The sequence below is a fragment of the Cottoperca gobio genome, chromosome 18 (assembly GCF_900634415.1).
Source record: "Cottoperca gobio chromosome 18, fCotGob3.1, whole genome shotgun sequence".
NCBI classification, from domain to species: Eukaryota; Metazoa; Chordata; class Actinopteri; order Perciformes; family Bovichtidae; genus Cottoperca; species Cottoperca gobio.
Genome location: NC_041372.1, coordinates 6,781,272 through 6,805,396, shown reverse-complemented (window position 1 = coordinate 6,805,396; position 24,125 = coordinate 6,781,272). Strand labels below are relative to the sequence as shown.

The following is a 24,125-nucleotide window of genomic DNA, read 5'->3' as shown; positions in this document are numbered from 1 at the left end:
ATCTCTCCAGCACCACCTCTCTCCCCAGCATCACCTCTCTCCCCGTCATCTCTCCAGCACCACCTCTCCTCTCTGGACAGTCACCCACTCCTCTCTGCTCCTCCTTCCATCACTCTGTCTACGTCTTGTCGCCTTCAGGCAGAGGATGAGTCTGTGCGGGGGCTTGACAGAGGGACCATACACTAATGTTCGTGTCTGCAGTAAAACCTTCCTCTCCGGGTCATCTGAGGAGAAACAAAACGAAAACAGAAAGATTCGACACGAGCCTAAACAAGGTAAAAGAATACTTCACTCATTTGTCTTTGACAGGAAATATGCCTGTCGCTGCTTTGTTGAGAAATTTGAGCTATGGCAAATTGGGTTGGGCATCTTTGGAAATGTTACAATATTAGAGCAATAGGATACCTTTGCTTTTTTTCATTTGTCATTCTGGAACATGTTTATGTGGTTTTATAAAATAGCTGAGTGAGTATCCACTACTGAACTAAACGCAACATTTAAACGCATTTAAAACTGAGAAAACAATCATCAACATTCAACATCCACAGCTCCAATGAGCTTCTGACAGCACGGCCATGGCTGAGACTCTTTGCTGAACGCTAACAATCTCTTGTTTTACGTCAAGCTCATCAAATATTTTAGTTTCATATTTTCTACATTAGGCTTATACAGTTTACAAAAGTGAGATATGAGGTTTCTTAACCATAATCTATAATCTTAGCCACTGTGAAAGCATTAAAGCGGTTTTCTTACCTGCAGTGTGCCTCTTGCATTGGTTCCAGCACTAACACCTTACACTCTCTCTTGGCTATTTTGTCCAGTGGAATGAGGGAGTGGTCGGGGGGCAGGTACAGAGCTCTGCCCATTGGAGGTCCTATAGGAGGGGTGATGGCCCGATGCTCCATCACACTGCCTGACCTGGAGCCAGCAGAGACACGTGATGATGGACAGGAATGTGAGGGTCTGTCTGTAAATGTCTCTCCTGTCCTGCATATAGTTTGAGTCTGACACAGTAATCAAAGAAGTGTTCAGATCCTTTATTTAAGTAAAAGTATATAGTCCAAAGAAGTGAAAGTCCTGCATTCAAAACCAAACTTATAAGGTTTAAAAGTGAATTATTCTAATTCATCCTTTATATTGTGTATTGTATTCTACAGCTCTTTCTTCAAGTGTTGATATATTTACTGTGTATTTTTTACTCCTGTTACTCCTTAGTACTTAGACAGTAAGACATTGAAAGCAGCACGTCGCTGCTCTCTGAGCCTGCCTACCTGACGTGGTGTGACCTGGTCGGTTGCTGGTGGGAGAAGCTCTGAGATCGGCCCAGGCTCTGTCTCTCCAGCAGCTCTCTGACCGTGGGGCTGGAAGACGGAGAGTTCCTCAGCGGTGAGCGAGACTCCACAGGAGGAGTGGACACTGAGGCTGTGAACTGGAGCTTCAGCTTCATGTGCTGGCTCAACTACGGCGTTATCGTGGAGCAGGAGAGGGAGGGACGAGATGGGAGAGCACACAGAGTATCACTGTGTGTAGCGGTGTTTATTCAGTCAAGTAACTTATTACTGTTTTAATGGATGCACAGAACCGTGCAGTACCTCAAAGAGTCCAGTCCTGAGGATCTGGAAGGCCACGGTGAAGGAGACGGTGGAGCCCTTCCTACACTGTCCCAGGTTGTTGAGGGGGGACTGGCACACCACTGCCCCCACACTGTGGTCCTGCCGGCCTCCTCTATCAGCTGAGAGGAGGGAGGAATAAACACACATTCCAATCACTTTGCAGTTTTTTCCTATTTGGCTATTGTAAGTCGTCCAGGAAAGGAGAGCGGCCTTAAAATGTTAAACATCTGCATCGGAAGAATAAAAGCCAGCAGAGCAGATACAATTTCAATACCGCAAAACTTAGTACGTCGTTAAAAACCCTACCACCCACACACACATTAGACCTGTTTGAATGCTGCACTTCACTGCACTGTTGGATTTCATCATAGCTGGCTTTTACCCTGACACACCCAGCAAACACATCTCAAGGTCTGCAACAAAATGTTTGGACGCTGACTGCAACAAAGACTACACATCTGAACATTGACCCAGTTTTGATCGCAGCTGGATCAGGGCGTCTGAAATTACCCAGCAGCAATGCAGACAGCCTGACCCTCCCCAGTTAGTTAGTGAGGATTATTACACCGTGAGCATTTTAGTATTACTCCACTGGCTGCCAGTGAATTTCCGGATTGATTTTAAAATAGCACTGATCACTTTAAAAAGGCACATCTTTGACTGCTTCCTTTTGTGATTCTAAGATTTGAACTACTGAAGATCCATAGTCAGTTTTTCTCCTTTAGGTCTCCCTAAACTGTGTGTAACATTTGTCATCTTTTTGGCCCTAGTTTACTTCTGATAGAACTTTATCTTTACTTGTAATGCATTACTTAACAAATGGCCATTTGGATTGTTTTCCTTTAAATCGTATTGTAACTATATTTTGACACAGTACCCCATATGTTGTCGAACATTTTTGCCTGGCCTTACAACACCACCTGGTCCATTCAATGTTCATGTACAGTCAGAAGTCCAAACTACAAAGAAGGATCACCTGACCTGAGAAAGGAATCACTCTATCGAAGAGGCAAACGTTCCGTCATAGTTAGTTGCACTTTAAACAAATAGGATGTTGACTGAACAAATGAGTCACAGCAGAGTAAATCTAATCTGATCTGCCCGTCAGATGAGGTTCTTGTTTCTTGACGTAAGTGCATGAATCAACACTGACTTTACTTTAATTGTCAGGTAAGTGAAGGGCTTTAAGCTGCTGGTAACACCCTCACTGCCGGCAGCTTTGGAGGTTTTCCGCCGCAAGCTGCATGTTTACACGTACATTTGTCAATTAGTAATAAAGGGCTGGATTTACATGACAATGCAAAGACTAAAAGCAAGCAGGACAGCTTAAGCAGACCTTGACAAAGGCTTTCAAGGTCCGGTCTGTTGTATCCAGGTACAAACAGATGTGTTACACTAAACTAAGGCTTTACTGAAGACCCTGCAGGGTTTACCATGTTCACCATTTTCATTCCGACACATAATTAACTCCTCAATGCTGTGTAGGAATAGTAATTAATTGTAATTTCATGGAGATACTTTATCGCCTTTATACTCAAGTCAAGTATTTGAGTCAGCTGGCAAAATATTTGCTCAAATGTAGATTACTAAAATATCTTTGAAGCATTTAAAAATGTATTAGTCTTATTAGTATAGATAAGGTTTTCTTTAGCTTCAGGGAAAGTCTTACACACCTGTGTCATTTTCTTATCATATTTTCTGATGAGGCATTCTCTTCCCTCCTGGGATTTGAACCCGTACCTGATAGTCTCTAAACCCCTTATCTATTAAGCAGCTTTTCTGGCATCTTATCACAGCGGACGTCAGTGTAGTGCAGACAGTATGATGTAGCATGTGTATAAAATGGATAGAGTAGATGTCTGGAACAAAGTGAGAGGCTCTGGACACATTTGAGACTTTTGTTTTCCCATGTGCCAAAGTAGCTGGTTGACCAACATACCAACCGTCCCTGGAGCCAGGCCACAAGTGAGGGTGAATATGAATTAATTTATTCATTTAAATAATCTTGTTGTTGTGTCTTTTGGTCAAATCATAAAACAGGAGGTAGAAAGGGAGCCTGTGTGATGCTAAAGTCTGCTGCTCACCGTCAGAATTCCAGATCAGACGGACGGCCAGGAAGTCTTGCAAGTTGTTAAGCAGGGTGTATTTGACCCAGAAGTGCTCCAGAGGCCTGACGGCCCTCGGACAGGAAGCTGTCATCACCAGCCTGGGACGATCCAAGCGGATACTGGGTAACGAGTAACAACTAGAGATGTATCTGGAGAGAAAGCATACTTGCAATTTAATTTCCTTTAACAGAGTTTATTCACAGCCAAAAAACGTTAATAATGACTCAGTTCCATGAATTGTCCCAGTGACTCAGGAACTAGCTCACCTAAATGGAATGCTGTTGTTTCTTCACTTGCACCTGTACGTTTCCTGCTTTGGAAGTGGAGTCGTATGAGGTGTTTATCCACAGTCAGTGTATAACCTACAGAAGACGGCGGTCTGCAGCGCTCCTATTGGAGGAACAGACAGGAGTACGAGCATTGAAGCTGAGCGATGTACTGCAGCAGAATGTATTTTAAACTGATATTGATTTTATTTTTATATACATTTTGCAGTAGCAGTACATTGCTCAGCTTCCGTGCGGTAACTCCTGTCTGTTCCTCCAAACCGGGGGCCGACCGCCACCTACTACAGGTGATACACTCACTGTGGACAAGTAGCTCATACAACCCCACTTCAAAAAATCTATCCCTGTCATCCTACAAATGATCATTCTAATACAATGTGTTGACTGTATAATAAAGTGAGAGCTGCTAAGTGGTTACATTGCAAATGTTGAACAGAAGAGGAACAGTTACCTTGTTAAAGGCAATGTTGGAGTGTACCATTGTAACACCGCCACCAACGGGACTTCCAAACCCTACAGAAATAAATACAGGAAACATATGAGGACATATGAAGAAGGAAAACTATTTAACACACACTATAGTCTATTTTTGACTCAATCCCACATTTACCGTCCTGCTGCCACAAATAATGTTGATTAATCCACCGCTGAAAATAGTCCCCCACAAATGCATTATTTCCTTGTGACAGGCATTCTCTCGATTTGTACTTATCTTCTTAGCTTCACCTTTTAAAAGGTTACTTGCATGATACCCACGTGTATGACATCAATATTTGGAGTTATAGCGGAGCGCTCTGTATAATGAGGCACCCATTTGTTGAGCAGTGTGTAAAGAGATCATTTGGCCCTAAAGTTGAATCTCTTGTGAAACTCATGAGGAATAATTGTTTTGGGGCTTGAAATGGATTTACCAAAAGAGGTGTAATATATGAATAAAATAGATAAATGTATAATAAATGTCTTAAATTAAGTATGTAATGTAGTCGTCACTACTTTCACCAAACAGGGACTGAATAATGACTTCATACTACATGTCAAGCTTCAAGGGATGTGTGCAAAAGAAAAATGAGCATAAAAACTGAAGGCTCTGTGCGTCATGGTTTTTTGTTTGTTGCTGGAGTCAGACAGAGCTCCTTGTGAAGACTGAAGCTGTTGGCAATGTCCCGACAATGACAAAACAGGCTTCTGTACCAGCGCATGGTTTTATGTTGTGCGCTGTAATCTTGAACCTCCTCTGTATAGTTTTATCAGAGTTTGCTGCGTGAATTGTGGAGCAGACCGATACTTCCCTCGTGTCCATCCATTTTACAAAGACGATAGAGCCATCGTGGATCCATCTCATGAAGCCTCTTCTTGATTCAGTCTTCCCTCTGCCTGTGGTACCTCAGGCAGCAAATCTGCGCTAATGGAGCATGGGCTAGAATACAAACGGTCCATATAAATGTGGTAGCCTGTGCCAAGGCAACCTGGTGACATCACTACATCATAAGGCAGGTCATGTCCCGAGGGGATGTCACTTTTGCATTGAAAAGTCCACTGTGTAGCCAGTCTTTGAATCAGCCGAGACAAACAGCTTGAATCTCCAGTTTGCAGGCTTTGCTTTCATACACTGGGCCGTCCCAGTTTTAGCCTTGGAGGCAACTATTCTTTCATCCACAGCCAGATTTCTGTGAGGATGATAAAAATGACTTGCATGCATGCTTGATGGTGTCCATGAGGGTTTTTTTAAGTCAGAAGAGTTTGTCATGGCGGGTGACGGCTTGGGTACAGGCCATTGTGTCGAGGTTGACCTTGACCTTAAGGCGGGCCGAGAAGGAGGTGGCTGCTGCCACAAATCATCTCTGGAAAAAGATGTGGATATTTATTACTACTAAGCTTATCAAAAGAGAGTTCTCTCTCCCTTTCTCTCTCCACACACAAACAATGGGTGTATTATGGGATAATGGGCCCCTGGGCCCCACAACCTCTCTTACAGGGGAAGCAAGACACACAGACTTTATAATTGTTTGGCCGTGTCTCTTTATAGTTGTTTTGTGTCATTTTGTAATTGTTTTAGTCATTTTGAGTCTCTCTGTGGTATCTTTGCCTCTGTTTTGAGTCTCTTTGTAGTGATGAAGTCTCTTCCTGGTTGGTACTTGTGTCTTAGGTGAAGGCCAGCAATCCAGTAGTTTCCAGCAGTTATACAGTAATAATAATAGAATTGCTGTGATATTACAAAATCCTCTTCATCAGAGGAGTCAACTCCTTCCGGCTCTGAAGCTCCGTCCTCCTCGTCGCTGCTTAGTAAAACCGCTGAAAGACCGTTGGCACATCTGAACTTCTTCGACATTTTTTAAGCTCTTCTGAGCCCCGTGTGCTCTCCGATGTCAACTGAAGAAAAGTGCAGCGTTTCTGTTCCTGTGTGATGTTTAGGAATCCACCAATCGCGCACGGTGAGACGCAGATTACGTGTTTGTCGATCACTTTTCTCCGCCTCCCAGCTCGCTGTTTGTCTTTTCGAATTTAATGAAAGGAAATGGCATGTTTGATGTTAATCCGCAGTTTAAATGTGTATTTTTAATAAGATGGTATATGTGTCAAAAACAAAGAATGCCTTTGCCAGGGGTCCACAACTCCTCCTGACAAACTATTTTGGAACTCCAGATTTAACATTAATCTGTTTTAATATTAATTGTAAAACATTGTGTTACCAAAAAAAACAGAGAAGTTTAATTTGAAAGGATACATTTGATTCATCCTGTAAACCAGATGCTTTCAAGATTCAGAGACAATATTGATGGAAAATGTGTATTAAATGATTTTGGTTAAATATAGAATATTTAATAATAATAAAAAAAAAATGCATGATAAGAATGCTATTGATTGATTTTATATTGAAAATATTCTAAATCACAAACGCCACAATGCAAAACAGAAATCAGACACTACAATTAAACATTACATGGAGAACTGGAGAATAGTAAAAATTGGTAAAGCCTTAGAAAAGTGTCTTTATTGCTTGTTACATAGTACCCCTGTATATATAGTTTTGTCCTGTGCTACCTTTTTGTCAAGTTGTATATCTGTTTTGTTTGAAGATAATTGTATGAAAAAGATTCTTAGCTCGCTGTGTGAGTCACGTACGATCTCGCAAGAATAAAGACTCAGAAGTGGATTCCGACAACATTTGAACCGTATTTCTGCGCTGTATTATCTGTATTATTTACTTTTTGGTCATTTGAGTGTTGCAACCTTTTAAATGAATTTCAGGAGTAAAAAGTTCCCATCTCTGAAGCGCTGCGAATCATCCATCACCCTAAATATATAATTACACCCAAATACACTGCAGGACGATTATTTGATTTGTGTTGCATTTAATGTTCCCGAAACATTAAATACAAATTCCTGTCCATTTTTATTATTATTATTATTAGGCCTACTATATGTTGCCTTACTTGTTCCATGCTTACTTTAATGTCACTGCTGCAATGATTTCACTGTATAAATTCCCGTCTTCTTACCTCACTGGAGTCCTCCTCTGCTTTGTCTTGTAGCTGCAGCTGGAACAGGAAGTTTTGTTCCTCCAGAGCGCTGAGCATGCTGGGTAAACGTGATGACCCGCTATCTATCCGATAGAATGAAGCCACAGTGAGTTCAGCTGATTGGTGGCTTTAGTGGGAAGTAGAAAACAAAGAAGAGTTTGTTAGGAGACTTTAAAGAAGACAAAACACAGCTCCTGGATTCATACGGTATAGTGCACAGTATATAATGTTTACCATTTTAGATTAGCATGTTAACATGATAACATTAGCTAATTACAACTGAGGCTGATGGGAATAAAGTCATTAGTTGTGCAGGTAAAACTGTTTATGATGTAGGCAGGGTGGGAAATGTAAGTGAAGCTCAACCAGCCACACTGCTTTGAAAGTTTGTTGAATGAAAATTAAATGGAAGATTGTTCAGCCATCAACTCTAAAGTCTCACAGCTTCTGCTCAAATCAATCCTCACTTTACTTTGAAGAGTGGACCTCCCTCCTAAAGCACACTGGGTTGCCCTCCAACCCCCCTTGATGCCTATAGATTAATACTCAATGCGCTCATGGCAAAGCTTCAGAGCTTTAAGAACTCAGTGGGGAGGTGGATTATGCTGAAGCAGGGATTTGGAAGGTTTCTAAGGATATTTTGAAACTATTTATAAAAAGTATTTTTTTTTGCCATGAATCAGGGTTTACCAGTCCACTGCTGTGAACCAGAGCACAGTGTGGGGGTATGAGAACATATCAATACACTTTGATACTGTACTGATACTGTATTTATTCTCTAAAACATTGTATTGATTTTTAATCAATAGTTTATTCACTTTTCTTTTTCTTCTCACTTTCTGTTTACATGTTTTATTCACTTAATTTGTTTTCCCTGACGAATCCTTTTGAAGAATTTTTTATTTTTTTGTGATATAGGCAAATGTTAATTCCTTTACTTATATTGCAAAAAAGTAGTGCTTTGATGTTGGATGTTACAGGGACTGTCTTATATACAAATGCAGATTCCACTGTTGCATAAGAAAGTATTTTACAATCTGTACCTCAGGAAGAGCAACAGTGGGGGGTTATGGACACATGTATTTATCTGAGAGTGTACATTAAGTGCACATGTACTTACCAGACATTGTCGACTATGAGAACGGAACCATCTGGCATCATGGGGAGGTAGGACGAGTTATAGTTCGGGATGATCTTCACATCACTGACACACACCTCATCCTGAGAGCTGCAGTTCAATACTGAGGAGAGGGGGGGGGGGGGGGGGGTTAGTGTATCTTTAAAGATCTGTGTGTGTGTGTGTGTGTGTGTGTGTGTGTGTGTGTGTGTGTGTGTGTGTGTGTGAGTGTGTGTGTGTGTGCTGCAGGTCTACCTTTGAGGAGAGTCAGGTGCTTTCCAGAGACAGCCATGTGCTGACACTGGACACTGGGAGGTGGAAGAACATTCAGGATGGTGCTGACTGGGAATGGAAACAAGACACGACACAACAGTTAAAACCAGGCACTTAACATCTGATCATGTATGCCATTCCTCAGAATTATAGTCCAAGTTCCAGGTTTAAGAACTATCAAACTCTTTAAGCCCGCAGAGCTCGTGTCTGGTGGTGAAAGAAACAGAGTGTGTGTACCCTGCGCCTTGAAGGTGCTGAGGTCCCGTTTGAAGGTTTCTATTGGACTCCTGAGCTGCAGAAGGGTCAGGTAGCCATGTTCCCTCACCTCCACCTTTTCCTCGTCGTGCCTCCACACAGTCACTATGATCTGACATCAAGGAGAGGCAGACAAACACAGAATAATGTTTGGGTAATATTTTTGCTTTTTATTTTCTCTTCCTCGTGAATAAGTATAACATAGTGTTGTCTGATTAACAAATGTACATCGTCTGACAGAACATACTGTCCCATCTGACCTTGGCTTTAAGTGTGTTGACTGGCAGCTTGTCCAAAGAGACGGTGAGACAGAAGATAACCTGGTCGTCCAACACCACAGAAGACTTCAGCAGGACAAGCAAATGACAAGATGTTTGAGATTTAGCACAGAGAGTTGTTTTGGTGACAATATGTGAAATAAACCTCCCTGTCTGCTGCCTGGCAGGCAGGTATACTAAAGCTGGTTTAAAGCCCCTGAAGACATGACTGCACTGTCAAGTCTGGGCACATCTGGAGCAGAGAGATTACTGCAACAGGCAGAACTCTGTGTTTGCTTTGTCAAACCAAACAGAAGAATGAAGGTCAGTGTATAAATGACTGTGGTTTCGTTTCTCTTCAACTCAGGAAATAGGTCAAGGTTACTTCCTATTATGCTGAAGGTAGGTCAGTATAAAGAGAAGTGGTGACAGTGAATTTAAAAGGTAAAGGGAAGTTATCCAGTTGTTACAGGAAGTTATCCAATTGTCCTCTCAAACACATTGTTTCTGCCTTTAATACACTTTTAAATAGATAGTAAATACAGTGAGCAAAGGGGAATCCTAATACTTTCTACTAATAGTTTATCCTTCTTACCTTCACCGGTTCCCTCCCAGAGTGTCGCCCATCTCTGGCCGAGCTGTTGTGAGTGAGATGCGGGTTGCACTGTATGAAAGTGCGGTTACTGTCCGGTCCTCCAGATTCTCTCTCTACGGACTCCTCTTCCCCGCTTTCTTCGCTGCAGGTGCTCTGGATGTCGGGCTGGTACTCACTGTGTCCCTGCTGCCGGCTCTCTGCGACACACACACTTGCCAGAGCAGACAGAGAACCCACCAGGTCCTTCCAAGGTAAAACACCGGAGCTGTCATCTCTCACCGCCGCGTTCCGGGACCGCAGGACCAGCAGGAACTGCACGACCTCCCCGAGGTAGACGTGCTTTCGCCGCGGAAGAGTTGTGTACTTTGCCGGGTCTGACAGACTCGATATTGGAGCGGCAGGGAAATACATGAAATACTCGCATTGTGCTTCCATCATTACAACTATAAAGAAACTAACATACGTTGTTAACCATATGCTGCAGTGTAAACAAAGCAAAGCTGAAGTGCCACGTACGGTCTTTTCACAATGAAAAGACCGTATGTTAGTGTGTCAGAAAGTATCTAACTAAAACACTTTTACTACCGCAAACAACAGGATTAAAGTAACGGTCAAACCATTGATATCCATCTTCGCCGTTGAGCTTCCGTTTACCAGTGGCAATACAAACAACAGGACGGCTAATCGAAACTGAGCTTTCTCCAGACCACACTAATCAATCACCAGAAGGTAGAACACAGAGCGGAAAAACGCAAATACTGTCAAACCAGGGCTCACAGCGTGATATTACTAGTGGTGGTATTAGAACTTGAGCAATTATTTTCTTGAGTAAAAGTAGCAATACTGCAAAGAAAAAAATATATCAATAATAAAATGCTACTGAAGAAAACGTATGTAAGTAAATCAGCTAATGATACTCATGCATTATATTTAAGCAGATTATGCAGATATGAGTACATTTTCCAGACTTGTCACAGCCATGTAGGTTTTATACAACAGTTTTCACATACAGCAGCAAACTGAAAACTGAATGTTGTTAATCAACATCTGGAAATATAGGAGACGAGTAAGAGAAGTTAAAGAAATGTTGATTTTATTCAGTACGAGAAAAAAACAATTCAATGGATGCACACAAAGAGCATGATCTAGAACAAGTTTCACCTAAAAAAAAAACATTTTCAAGTAAGATCCCAGCCAAACACAGCAAGACACTGTTGCTTTCTGAATAAACTCTTGCATTTCCAGTTCAGTGAAATCTGTAACAGCTTGAGAAAATATCAGTCATCAATAATCCTGTCAGTAATAACCCAGTGTTGTGAATAGTACAGATGAAAGCTGTTGAAATGAAATGATAAATGATGAATCACACTGTGTACCAGAGTTTCTCCTCATTTTAAACCTCTGAAAACTGAGATTTAAAGAGGTTTGACACAAGACCTACCTTTTTATTCTGACACATTATGTAACATACAACATTTTCACATATGAAAACTTAGTAAATAGCCAGAAAATAAGACAAATAACACAGAAATAAAACATTGGAGATCTTTAATTGTGACATAACATCTCATAATTACACACTATATTTTAATTAAGAGAGAATATATCATAATTACAAGATCATTATCTCTTAATTACGAGATCAGATATCTTCTATTTTTAAGATATTAATTATAATCTCTATCTCGTAATTACCAGATAATTGTGTGGCTGTGGTAACTGATCATTTGTAAGCATTATCTGGAGATTTAACACGCAATACTTCTTGTTGTCTTGAGTTAAATTCACATCTGAAATAATCACATTAATGGTCAGTGTGATCATTTGTCCTCCTGTCAGTATTGTTTTTAACTCGTTCTGCAAAAATTCTAAATGTGGACGATTTCAATTTGTAAAACAACAGCTTGATAGAACCAGTATAATCATGCTAATCAACAAGTGATGATAACTCTGTATTATGACCAAGCCATAATTATTGAGTGCCATTTGTCATCATTGTTCCGACACTGACTGAACATATGGGATGAGTGTGTGCAGATTCTATGTTTTCTCATTAACATCAATAACATATTCCATCGCACTGTCACAGATAGACCCTTTCCCTCGTCATCCCTAACAAACCCTGATAAATACAGTATGTACAAATGGTAATTATAATAATAAATACAGAAGGACATTGTTTTAAAAGCTGTGGTCCATAGTATGACAGCATCCTAAGGCTTTCAACTGTTCTGTGCATTAGTGTTCATTAAACAGTGGTGGCCCAGAACAGCAGACATCTACTCGATTTCAGCGGCCTGTTTGTATCATCGCAATAAAATTACGGTGCAAATAAAGATCCGTACCTCAGACTGTCATACTGATGACTTTGCTGTTCTTCAAGCCTTAGCAGGGGAGCTGAACATATTGAGTTTGCCCTGATGGTGGCACAAGAGGAAAGTGGGAGACGCATTCTTTGACATAATAGTCCCAATGAATCTAAAGTCAAAAATGTTTGTGTTTAAGTTAAAAATAGAAAATAAACTATCAAAACTTATTTTGTTTTTGGCCTTCAAACTTCAGTGTCAATTAGTGTAAGAAGTGTTTAAGAGACCTCACTGGGTCAAAGTCATTTGTCCCATATCACATTCTATTATTGGTGACTGAAATGTGATTGAAATGGTGTTGCAGGAGTTACCCACGCAGCACTGTGATACACAGTGTGATGGTCCTCAGATCTAGGTTATGCTGCATATTCCATATAAAGGTCAGTATAATGATGAGTTATGTAATGAAGCAAATTGTCAGCAGTTTCTTTGAAATAAATATAAAACGATGTTTGCGTGGAAGGAGGGAACATGAATTAACACATGTATGTCCCTTTAATTTTAAATCTTAGTTAATTCTTTATTATCCCTTTGACTCAGTGTCTAAATTTAAGACTGTAAGCGGATTAACAATCTCCTTTTCACTGGAGGAAACACAATGCAGTACACCCAATCCCCCGACTGCTGTAAGGCGACACCATTCCAACTGCACAGGAGGAAGAATACACACTACTGTTCTGTGGAAGAACTTTTGTTTGAGACTATTAGCGTCAATCAGTCCAATGTTTCAAAGAGACACACAATCAGAGCTTCAACACACGGATGAAACCTTTGCATTCTCCCAAGAAACGGTTGTGTTTTCTAGCAAAACTATAACAGCTAGTAGTAGCTTAGCTTAGAGAATGCAGACGTTTTGCAAGAGTTAGAAAGTTGTTTGTTTTTTTCTCCCCCCCGTGTCCCCTTATGGGCTCTATAAATATATTCCTACATATGTAACAGGATCTGAACGATACTACATGTATATATTGGCCTTGGAGAATACTCAGTTCTGATTGGTCAAAGGGTGTGTATTATTTTCATGTATCAGCACTCGAATTTATTACACATTTCCAACATATGAATAAACAAACTGAACATTGTTATCTGGCAAACAGCCACAGTGTAAGCAAAAACCACATGGCTCATTGTGGATCCATTGTGACACTGGACTCAGTCACCTGTCCTACCTAGACCCCATCCATGCAAACTATTCATCTCTAAATATCATTCTCAAATGGCTTGACTGCAAGGCTTTGGTCACAGGAAAGACTGTTGACTGTGTTGCATTGACTGACAGCAGTAAGCGGAAACCACAGCAGATAGATGTCTCACTTTGAAGTGCTCTGACTGCTCTTACACAGACCACAGTCTGCTATCCAGTCCCACAGCAGCTAGCGAGGTGCTGACACTTTCCTGTGTCTGCTCTGCTTTCCTCCGACACCACATGAAAGCCAGGTTACAAATGAAAGTACTTGAGAATGGCTGCCCGATGCTTCTAAAGACCGAATGAATTTCCTTTGTGACAATCAATAAACTAAACTTCACAATGTTTCTATTTATGTTTTGGGCTGTAAGTCTAACGTACTTTGCTTTAAGAACCATCCTTAAACCTCGTAGAGATTGCATTCTGATGGTCCATGTTTGAAAGTTAAAGTAGCAACACTACAATGTTAAATAAAAGAATGACATGTAAAAAAAATCAAACATAACTTTCAACCGTAAAAGAACTGTAAATTCTCTAGTTGTCCATAACCAGGTGTCCACTGTTTTTGTATTTCAGTAAGAAACCTCCATACTTCATATCTGCTTCTGTTTGAATGAGCTGTTTTTTCTTGATTCAAACAACAATTGAATGTTTTATCTGCTATCCAAATAAAATCTGCTTACTCCCCTCAGCAGTGTAAACATGGAACACTCTTTGCAGTGATGTGTGCTCACAGATCCAAAATCCAGTTGTCTCAGAATGAACTACAGTACCCATGTTCATGGAACATGTCACTCAGTGCATCCATGAGTGTCACTGATGTGTTCTTAACAGTTTGAGAAGAACAATGGAGCTCTTGACAAAAGCCGTCTAGAAAAAGAGTGAGGCGATGTCAGCGAGCTCACACATGCACATTTCTGTGTATGTGCAAATGTAGGATTTCTGTGTAAGTGTAGTTATGTGTAAGACTGTCAAGTGAGAACCTGTCTGTGGTCACGTGTTCCCCTGGTAGAGATGTGTTTGCTTTTTGTTATGTATGTAGTAACATTTGAATCTTCATGCAGCAGCATGTTAATGTCAAAACACTAGCAGGCTTTCAACAAGTACCATGCAGGATCAGGCTGTAAGCGAACATGTGACGAGCTCCATGTTTAACACAGTGCTGAACTCCAGAGAGGTTTTAGCTCCTTACTCAAAGTCAAAAAAAAGAATTTTTGTATCCAAAAAAACCATCAACCATAGTCTGAGTGTTAGCGTGCGTATCAGTGTGTCTTGAGTGTAAAGGGCCTAGCTGCAGAGCTCCAGGCTCGGGCCCACCTCCTCCGTCACTTTACGCTCTCGAGCTTGGAGAAGGATTTGACGTCTGAAATTGTGTACGCCAGACATGATCATCAGGATACGATAGCATGCACTCATTAGTTTGAATAAGGCACACCACCTTCACCAATAACATGAAGGTAAACAATATAACCATAATATTTAAATGTATTTGTAAATTATAAAAGTAGGCAACGTAACATTAAGCAGCTAAAGCTTAATCTTATGAGTTTGCTAAAGTTAGATAGCTAAGCTAATGTTGTTAGCTAACTAATGTCAACGTTAGCTAAAACTACTATTAAGCTTTTTGCATTTTTGCTGACGCCATTAGCATAGCTAGCTAACATAAGGTAAGTTTAGCAAACTCATAAGGTTAGTAGATTAGTAAGCAAGTAAGTTATTTGCTTCGTGACATTAGCTAACTTTATAAGGTATAATTATACCAAAATATCAAGGTTGTATTGTTTAACTTGGTGTTATTGGTGGAGGTTGTGTGGCATGGATGTGATACAATACTACTTGTATCTACTTGATACTACTTCATTTAGTAACGATAACCGTGGTAAAACAATAGAACGTTTCAGTAAAATTGCATTGCCAGGCAACAGATTGGGTCCATGTTTACTTCCTGTTAGCTAATGTCATTCACTGCAACAGGAAATAAACTGGAACATTAAGAATGTTTACATTTACTGTGAAATGGTATATAATACAGTGGCATGTAAGCATTTTTTTGACAAGGAGCTGGATAAACATACATGATTCTTCACCATGGTTACTGGCAATGAAGGTGGGCCCAGGCTTGGAGCTCTGCAGCTGCATTGCTTTACGTTGTCTGCTGTTAATCTCAGAGGAATTTTGAGTGAGTTGAGGTCTTTTATTGTGCATTATAAATAATCAGGGAGTGAATCTTTAACATGCCGTTGCTTTGGGATTTGTTTTTCCCCCACACTGATATGGATTTCATTTGTAATACCTGACATCATTACAAAGAAATGGGTCTCCACGGTAATGTCTCTGGATGTGTCGGGCAGATGGATACTTCAGCAGATAGAAGAAAGAAGGAATGTGCTCACATTCTGATATTAACCAGCCTGCTGCATGCTGGTGAGTATCAAGCACCTCAGAACAGAAGAGCCCTTGGATCATTATCCCCTCTTGTATTATTAAGAGATATTTAAGAAGCGGTTCAAGTTAGCGGGTCTAGACAGGGCTCAATACTGACTCTGAAGCTGAACTAAGTGTTTGCAAGAGAGAAGTAGTAAGTTTATCCTAATTCTTTTGTCCATTAACACCAGCACACCAGCAACTTTACAAACCATATAATCAAATAAAAGGAATCTGTCTTGTGTATTACCATTCCTTTAGTGACACAAATGGGGGGTTTTTGTACCGTTATTCCAAGAAATTCATTATTTTGTATGAAAATATAAAACAACTGAAAAAAATATTATAAATATTTTACAGAAACAGGTGCTAAGCTCAGTGACTCAGTATAATCGTACTGCATGAGAGGTAAAAACTGGGGCTAAATGTACCTTTACGTTCAGATGTTTCAAGCATATGCACCAAGGACAATGTGAAGAAGTATTAATATGAACAGGGACTGAAACAGGCTTCCATGTGTATATAATTAAACAGAAAAGCAGAAGGTACCTGCCAACACGTTCAGAGTGCTTCTCGTTATAAAAAATGTATACTGTTCCCGTCGACTTGTAACTGGAAACATGAAAGCATCCCAGGCTCTCGCAGGTCACAAGAATCACTGAGCCTACAAGAATTACACCGATTAAAAGCAAAGAAAGTTTTTAAGAAAACAAGCAAACAACCAAAAAGTGGAAGTGCAAAGGAGAAGCTTTTTGTTTTCTCATGTGTAAACCACACTTGGCTCAGTTTTCAGTTTCATTAGTCCATCTGTTTAGAGACCAAAGGTACCATATCTAGGAACAACTCACCTCAAACCTCATCTCAATCTTCCTTTTTCTTGCCCATGTATCAAAGTCTGGTTCCTCCTCATTAAGCGGCTTCCATCCCAGTCTCTCTCCCCCTCCTCCACTATCCTCCGCCCAGCATCTCCCCCCACATGCCTGTCTCCTGTCCGGAACGAGTCTTGTCTTAAAAGAGAGCTACCGGCTGCAACCACCATGCCCTGGTTATGAAGCCCTGGCTGGGCTTGAACCACCACAGCTCGTGGGAACTGTTTAGCATCCAGCACATCTTTGTACTGGATCTCAGGTCTGATCATCCTCAGACAGGCCGTCCTGGTGGCGTTGTCCAGCCCTGGCTGAAGTTCGTATCCCAGGATCTTCACCAATCCACTCTGGTACGGGCGGATGTTTTTGTCTCGGATACGGTGCGCCTCCACAGGCTTCCCGCCGTCCCTGAGACAAACCCGGGCCAGATCTTCCCGCCGTACCCTGAGAAGAGCTACTTCTTGCTCCATCTGGGCGTAACCGAACCTGTTGATGTCCTCCCAGAAGGTCCGGTTGAAGGCTTTATATAAGTGCAAGTCTAAGGCGTTCCACTGCCGCAGCTTCTCCCGCTGTTCCTCCGTTACATTGGTCAGTGTCTTGGCTGGTGAGCGTCCCCCTCTACCACCGACACCAGCTGCCGCCGCCGCTTTTCCCACCCAGGTTCCACTCATCCCCCCGATGCTGCTGGGCTTCTGCTGCCGAGCATTGAGGCTAAAGGAGACGACAGCATCCAGCGGCCAGCAGAGGGCATGCCTCAGCAGGATCATGGACTGGTCAAAGTACTCAGACACTAGAATCAGATTGAAGGTCTGGCGGATCGTGGCCTCAGCGAGATGAGCCAAAGCCTCAGAGAAGTTAGCATTGTGTTCCATGCCAAAGTCAAACCACAACAAATTGCGGGCGTAGTGGTTGTTGCGAACACGAGGGTCATAATATTTCCTAGGGTCGTCAGCAAAGTCGCCCAAGCTTTTGGCTTTCCGAAAGGCAGGCGCTACCTCTTTATAATAGGCAAAGGAGGACTCAGCCAGAGCGACCGGGTCCCTGACGATGGAGAAATAGAACGTGTCTGCAGGCATCACCTTCTCCACCTAAAGAACAAAAGAGGAGAACATGCAGTTTAAAAGATGTACTATCAATGTAATGCATTTGTCGTGTCATTTATTACTTTTTAGTACATAGTACAATGTATCCAAATCAATACAGTATATCCCATCATCATCATCCCCTATGTTATTACTTCCCCCTCACCTCTTCTGAAAAACTCACCTCCGGCCTATTAAATCTCATGTGATTGCCCATGATGTGGAACTCCACGGCTCTGGGACCTCGGTAACCTTTGACCCTTTGAGCGTTGAAAGGCAGTGGGTAGCCCAGCTGGTAGCCCAGTGGGAGGGCGAAGCGAAGGTCACGCTCCTCCCCGAAGCGGTACAGCATGTTGAGCACGGTGCTGCTGGCCGTCTTGTGGGTCTTGAGGAACATGATGTGGGTGTGGGGCTGACAGGAGCCCAGACCGGGCCCCTGAGCATCAAGGGACGAGAAGATGGAGCGTCCAGCTGGATGGACACTGCTGGTTGACAAGGGAACATTTTAATTTAATTTTTGTTTAAAATCTTACAAACACAGCAGAAATCAAATGACTCCACTGCAAGTCTTAATGCACGCGCTTAAGGGGCTCAGGCGTAAAGGGGCCCACAAGGATCGGGGGAAAAAACATGCTTGACTTTGTGTGGCACTCCGGACTGTCCCCCTAACGTAGCGGTAAGATTATATTAATTCTAGAGTGAGTTTTTTCCCCCCTATATACATTTTAATTGCTGCTATTAATATCCTTTATCTTCCCGGAGAAGCACGCCCCCGGATCCCCCTAGGGGCTTCACATCTTTGTCACCATTTTCACCTGATGAGTTTGCATCCCACATAATGATTATACGACTTTGTTGCTGCAACAGTCAGAAAAAAATTAAACTGCAGTCATGACTAATCGCTGGTGCTAAAACAGTTGTAGCCCCAGGCCCCATGGTGCTTTGATGAAGCCTTGAATGACTCCATGTAATGTGAAAAGCGTTGCACGTAGTGATGAACCCACAGAAAATGATAAACAACTCTGTAGATCCCCTTAGTCTACAATGCTTTTTAAACCCTTTTAGCAGACACACACTGTCTGGGTTTACATTTATCAGGACTCCAAATGAATGCTAATGTTGCTCCGTGTCTACTGGATGTGTAGAGCCAACTGTTTGCTAACGTGTTCAACTTAATAAGGTGATAATATGTCAACATTGCTTGCTTTGCAGCCCTCACGAGTGGCGAGAAGTCAATGCTTTAAGCAACAAAGAGAAGGCATATCTCTATGTTATGCCTGTCCTATTTTGTAACTCTGAAACTTAATACTGCTGACCAATGTAATTCTTGTGAATTGAAAACACTTTCTGGGATGTAAGAGGGGGAGTTAGAGCCTGACGTAATGTAAGTGCATAACTCAATTATAAAAGGGCATGTTCTTTAATTATTTAATGGCCAAATCAAAGGGGTATCTAGTGCATAAGTTAGTGGGCAGCATACTTTTGAAAGCCATTTTTTATGCTCTGATCCACACCATAAAAAATGCAGGTTGAGGGGCTGCAACCTGAACCTCCCCTGGGGCCCTTGGACCCAGATGTTAGAGGATAGAGTGAAGGAGTTACATGGAAAGCTTTGAAAAGGCACTGTGCACCACAAGGAGAGAGAGGTCAAAGTCAAGTCAAAGACTACTCAAGTAATTGTCTTCAGTATTATGGTAAGAAATCTGCTTAAATCTGTCTATGTCGTATTTTGAAGAATATTTTTACCATTAAAATAAACTCCCAAACTTATTAAATGTATCTGTGCATGTAATCTTAACATAAAGCATCTGTGGAAGAACCAAAAAAAAAGAGTCTTGAAAAAAGGGAAAGAACTTCATTTGTAAAAACAACATTAGAACTCTTGGTACACTGTTGAGCAGGCTAGCTATTAAAAAGAAAGGTTTACACATTTTTAACAGTATTAACAGCAAAATTAATATTTCATAGGATTTTCCGTTATAACACTGAGCAGTTTTCTCTTTAGTAGTTTAAGTAGTGTAACTTTTATAATCTTTTAAATGACGATTAAAAATACTAATAAATGAAACATGCCGTTTGGAAACTAACAACACAGCTTGTTTCAATTTGCCAGATAAATATTTCACATCTCCTGCTGCTAGGAGCTCATTTTCAGGTTGTTACTACATGATTTAAGTATCGTTTTAATGCTCAGAACTGTAGCGTAGAGTCTTCTCCTCAGCCAACACATGCTGCTAACAGATCTCAGCTCAATCTCAGTGGATTTCAGGGTGTCAGGTGAACTCAAAGTCAACAAGCATGAAACCCCACGACGCCACGGCTCATTCCCCGTGCTTTAGATGACATCGCTGTGACCATCGCCATCGAATGCTGAGGTGTAAGATTTTCATCAAGATCATTTTAAGAGTTTATGGGTTGAAACCACAATCTAAGCAACATGTGCACATGAAGTTTGGTTATATAATAATTAACATTATAACCTGAGTCTAATAATAAGCCAAAGGCTAACACTAGTAAAAAATGTTGAAATATATCGGAAAAATGTAAGTTTCTAATTTTCCAGCAACACTGACAGATAGTCGGCTTCAATAACTTCATAAGTCAAAAACCATGGCAACAACAAGCCCAGTCGTGTGCATCACTTTTTAGTGTGTGCGTGTATGTTTGGTTAAGAGATGTCCCGTGATTAAGTGTATCTCAGTGTGGTTCTTGTGGTTAACACTGTCACATGGTGAGCAAACATATCATCCAACTCATTTTGGCCGATTGAGGATGCAGATACCGAAATATTTTTCCACCTAATTGCAGAGAACATTAAGTCTCTTCTGTAGTGGAATTACCATATTATTATGTCTACTTTAAATGAGTACATATGCTTTACAGACTGTTGCTTAGACTCAATAATATAATAACTGCATTAACTCAGTCAAAAATAGGAGCCTACTATGTGGCCTGTACAATCCATAAAATTGTAAATAAAACTTTCAAGTCCAATGAATGAGGCTGATAGACTGATCCCATTGGTCAGACTCAAGTATGAGAGGTTGACTTTTCGTGTGTGAAAATGAACCTTCACACTGCAGATGTACTTGCTTGCTTGTCGGCTTGTCGTATCGGCAGGAATGTTCATTTGAAAGCCCTTATCAGCCGATACTGACTATACAATATCATTGTGCATACCTACAAACAACTGTAGAGATAGAACTGAAATTACAGCTAAATCTAAAATAATTAAATAAATGTACAATGAGTAAATGAAATAAGATACCTCTTGTTGAAGATGAGCCCCAACAGTTGGCCAGCAAACGCAATGGCAACGAAGAGCAGCAGTGCTTTCCACATCCAAACTGGACCCAACCGGCCACAAACCAGCCACCGCAACATCCTGGGAGGAGGGGGGGGGGGGGTTGGTGTTGACAATGGCAAAGGGATGAGGGGGTTGGGGGGGGACAAAGAGGATGGATGGGGAAGGAGAGATGATGTGAGGAGGAGGAGGAGGACCAAGGAAGATGATGTCATATAGAGATGAGGAGATGGGCAGAGCGTGGGAGAGAGAAGGGTGGAGGAGGTAGGGGAGTGGTTGAGAGGCAAAAGACGGGAGAGAGAGAGAGAGAGAGAGAAAGAGAGAGAAGGGGGGGGGGGAGAGATTTGGATGAGTCATAAAGTAAACATGACAAAAGCATCATCAGCATCCGCCTAAAAAACCTCCAGAGACAACAGGACCTGCTGCTCTCCTCAGATGCTGATTGTTCAGAATGTAACGTTCTGATCGATATGTCTGCTGAGAGCGAGGATGATTTGTTCTTTGCCATATATTTAAACAAACTTTTACCACATCATTCTAAATAACTGCTATTGCTCTGATATGTCGGGGATACACTCCGGATACACTTCGAGGCACGACAGCATAGTGGCAAAGGGAGAAAATGACTGTCCAGTCAGGGCTGAGTATGAGAATGACGTGCTCAACACAAACATGCCTGCTAGCCTCGGGCTGGAGAGAGAGGAGAAAGAGAATGTCTGTGTGTGTGTGAGTGTGTGTGTCTGTCTGTGTGTGTGTGTGTGTGTGTGTGTGTGTGTGTGTGTGTGTGTGTGTGTGTGTGTGTGTGTGTGTGAGCAGGGAGGTTATGTCATTAAGACCAATGCTGTAAACTAATGTACAGGAATTTACAGTGAATATTGAATTTGCAGCATTGTGACAAACGTCATTGATTTGTCTTTTTTTTTAAATACAGTTTGCAGTAGAAGATCAAACTATGTCTATATTTGTCAAAGCCCAGTGACAGGATTGACCATTTGCACAAGGAAGTAAACATCCCTGCTCTACTGTATCAATAAATAACCACAATATACATTTACGTTTCCACCTTGTTACACAATATAACAAACACATGTGTGCAAACACATGGATGCAGCAGGTCAGAAATGACCAACTGCATCTTATTCAATCATTGTTTTATTGCTCAATAGATCACAACAACCTATTACTGATATGATAACTATTTTTCATTTTCAATTATTAATTTATGAAGCTTGCAAGTCTGTGAATGTGCTTCTCTGACCTTTAGATAAGACATTGTAGCTGAACCTAAACAAAAGACCTGAGCTTATCTCAATAAGAGTGCAGAGGAAGTCTAAAACTGACAAATAGTTTGTGCAGCAAAAGTAACCCAAAACAATCTATTATCCATATCTGAAGCTTTCCAGGCAAGATATTTAATCCCAGTATAGCAAAAACTCACAATTTATTTTACAAGAGAAATTGCTGGATCTTCTTCTCTGCTGCTTAGAACTTTTCAAATACCCCGATTCCCGTTTTGTGCAGTATTTGGGAAAAATAAGCCACCTAAGGACATCTTTGGAGTCTGTTTATATGTGATAATATTTGTATAATATTTTATACAAAGTAATAAATAAAAATAGGACAGTTAAACACAATTGATTACAATAGCTAACGTTTAGGGATTGGACGATAAAGGATCGCATTAAAAACATTTTACAATAAGTGGTGAAATTCAACTATCGGAAAAATCGTGAATATCCTCACAAAACATTTATCAACTTTTTCCACTATATTCTGACATTCTTTTGTCAATTTCACTACACATTAATCCATAATGAAAATGCATGATTAGATTGACTGTAATATGATACTGTGTACTAATAAATAGTAAATGTGTTGTTAAGGGTGAGCAGAATATGAAGGAACTTGTCTGTGGGCCCAAATCAGAGTGTCAAAACGAGACAAGGTGGTGTGTGGTGGAGATGTGTCTCATAACATAAACCAGCAGTATGATTCATAATCACTAATCGTGCTCATACAATATCAAACATATGTTATAAACATATGGAAAGCAGATGTAAAATCGTGCATAGTCTCAGCAGAAGATGGGTGGTACGGATATACAATGAGAGCGGTGCTACACACAGAGGATTCAGCAGTGGACACCACCCACCCCACAGTCTCCACCACAACACAAAGAAGCCTTTGCTATAAATCACAGCTTTCATTCCCACACACACGCTGTAAAACACACCATTGAATCTCGCAGATGGACTGAAAATGTGTTAAAAGAAAGGCCTTTGAAGCAGCCCCTTCCAGCCCTCCACCCACACCTTCTCCTCTTTCTCTGCAGGATCACAGCGCAGCGCCACCTTTTATTCCCCATTATCACTGCGTCCCAGCCTCTGGAAACCCCTCCGCTCCCCGGCTCCTTCTCTTCCCCTTTCTATCACTCTGAGGGATCCTGCTAGCTGGCTAATGTTACCTGGCTTTCCGTCTGAAAAGCATAGCTGTGTCCCCGGGTCGGTAACGGTGACGGTGTTATTGTGCAGTTGCAGAGAGCACGGAGCATCTCGAAGGCTTCAGCTGCAGCTGATCCGCAGCCGGTACAGATCAGGCCATGGACCCGGAGCGGCTCTGCACAGAGCCTGGATCCGTTTTCAGGATGCTAAAAGCGGCTTTAGTCCTGACCGAGGTTCTAACCGAATTTATCTGTCTGTGCACCGACAACTCAAATTCTCATCTGCCGACGGCCGACACGCACAGTGAGAAAAGTGCAGAAGAGATAGCAGGGGTAGTACGTGTAGTACTTCCGGACGCTTGCAAAATAAAGGCGTCTTTAAAGACACGCAGCAGAACAAAGAAATCCAAGACAGACATTTTGACCTGAAACAA

The 24,125-nt window shown here is 41.4% G+C and overlaps 2 protein-coding genes across 5 annotated transcripts; both read right to left on the bottom strand.

Annotated features, from left to right (window-relative positions):
* Positions 1–10,669, bottom strand: trappc14 (trafficking protein particle complex subunit 14). 3 transcript variants are annotated; one of them, XM_029454998.1, is made up of 12 exons: positions 10,027–10,669; positions 9,435–9,518; positions 9,157–9,286; positions 8,902–8,988; positions 8,650–8,770; positions 7,509–7,656; positions 4,460–4,521; positions 3,698–3,870; positions 1,593–1,732; positions 1,272–1,459; positions 754–918; positions 1–224 (listed from the first exon to the last, which is right to left on the bottom strand). In XM_029454998.1, exons 1-12 carry the CDS (start codon positions 10,462–10,464, stop codon positions 221–223), a joined length of 1,740 nt encoding a protein of 579 aa, XP_029310858.1. In that variant the 5' UTR covers positions 10,465–10,669; the 3' UTR covers positions 1–220. The 3 variants fall into 3 exon arrangements, with proteins under 3 accessions (XP_029310858.1, XP_029310860.1, XP_029310859.1); XM_029455000.1 differs by lacking the exon at positions 9,435–9,518; XM_029454999.1 differs by lacking the exon at positions 1–224 and having other exon boundaries at positions 750–918.
* Positions 10,670–11,108: 439 nt separating this feature from the next.
* Positions 11,109–23,930, bottom strand: gal3st4 (galactose-3-O-sulfotransferase 4). Of its 2 annotated transcripts, none has more exons than XM_029455140.1 (4): positions 23,716–23,930; positions 21,216–21,332; positions 18,132–18,432; positions 11,109–17,953 (listed from the first exon to the last, which is right to left on the bottom strand). In XM_029455140.1, the coding sequence occupies exons 1-4, from the start codon at positions 23,736–23,738 to the stop codon at positions 16,856–16,858; spliced, it is 1,539 nt and encodes a 512-aa protein (XP_029311000.1). In that variant the 5' UTR covers positions 23,739–23,930; the 3' UTR covers positions 11,109–16,855. The 2 variants fall into 2 exon arrangements, with proteins under 2 accessions (XP_029311000.1, XP_029311002.1); XM_029455142.1 differs by having other exon boundaries at positions 18,132–18,429.
* Positions 23,931–24,125: the final 195 nt, after the last annotated feature.

Bases quoted from the DNA above. Each gene is read 5' to 3' on its own strand.
- trappc14 (XM_029454998.1), bottom strand. From the start codon at position 10,464: ATGATGGAAGCACAATGCGAGTATTTCATGTATTTCCCTGCCGCTCCA. The intron at 7,657-8,649 runs GTAAGTACATGT...TTCCCACTAAAG, and splicing joins CTCATAGTCGACAATGTCTG to CCACCAATCAGCTGAACTCA. The intron at 1,460-1,592 runs GTACTGCACGGT...ATAACGCCGTAG, and splicing joins TCAGGACTGGACTCTTTGAG to TTGAGCCAGCACATGAAGCT.
- gal3st4 (XM_029455140.1), bottom strand. From the start codon at position 23,738: ATGCTTTTCAGACGGAAAGCCAG. The intron at 18,433-21,215 runs GTATCTTATTTC...CTTGTCAACCAG, and splicing joins GGGCTCATCTTCAACAAGAG to CAGTGTCCATCCAGCTGGAC. The intron at 17,954-18,131 runs GTGAGTTTTTCA...TTTGTTCTTTAG, and splicing joins TGAGATTTAATAGGCCGGAG to GTGGAGAAGGTGATGCCTGC.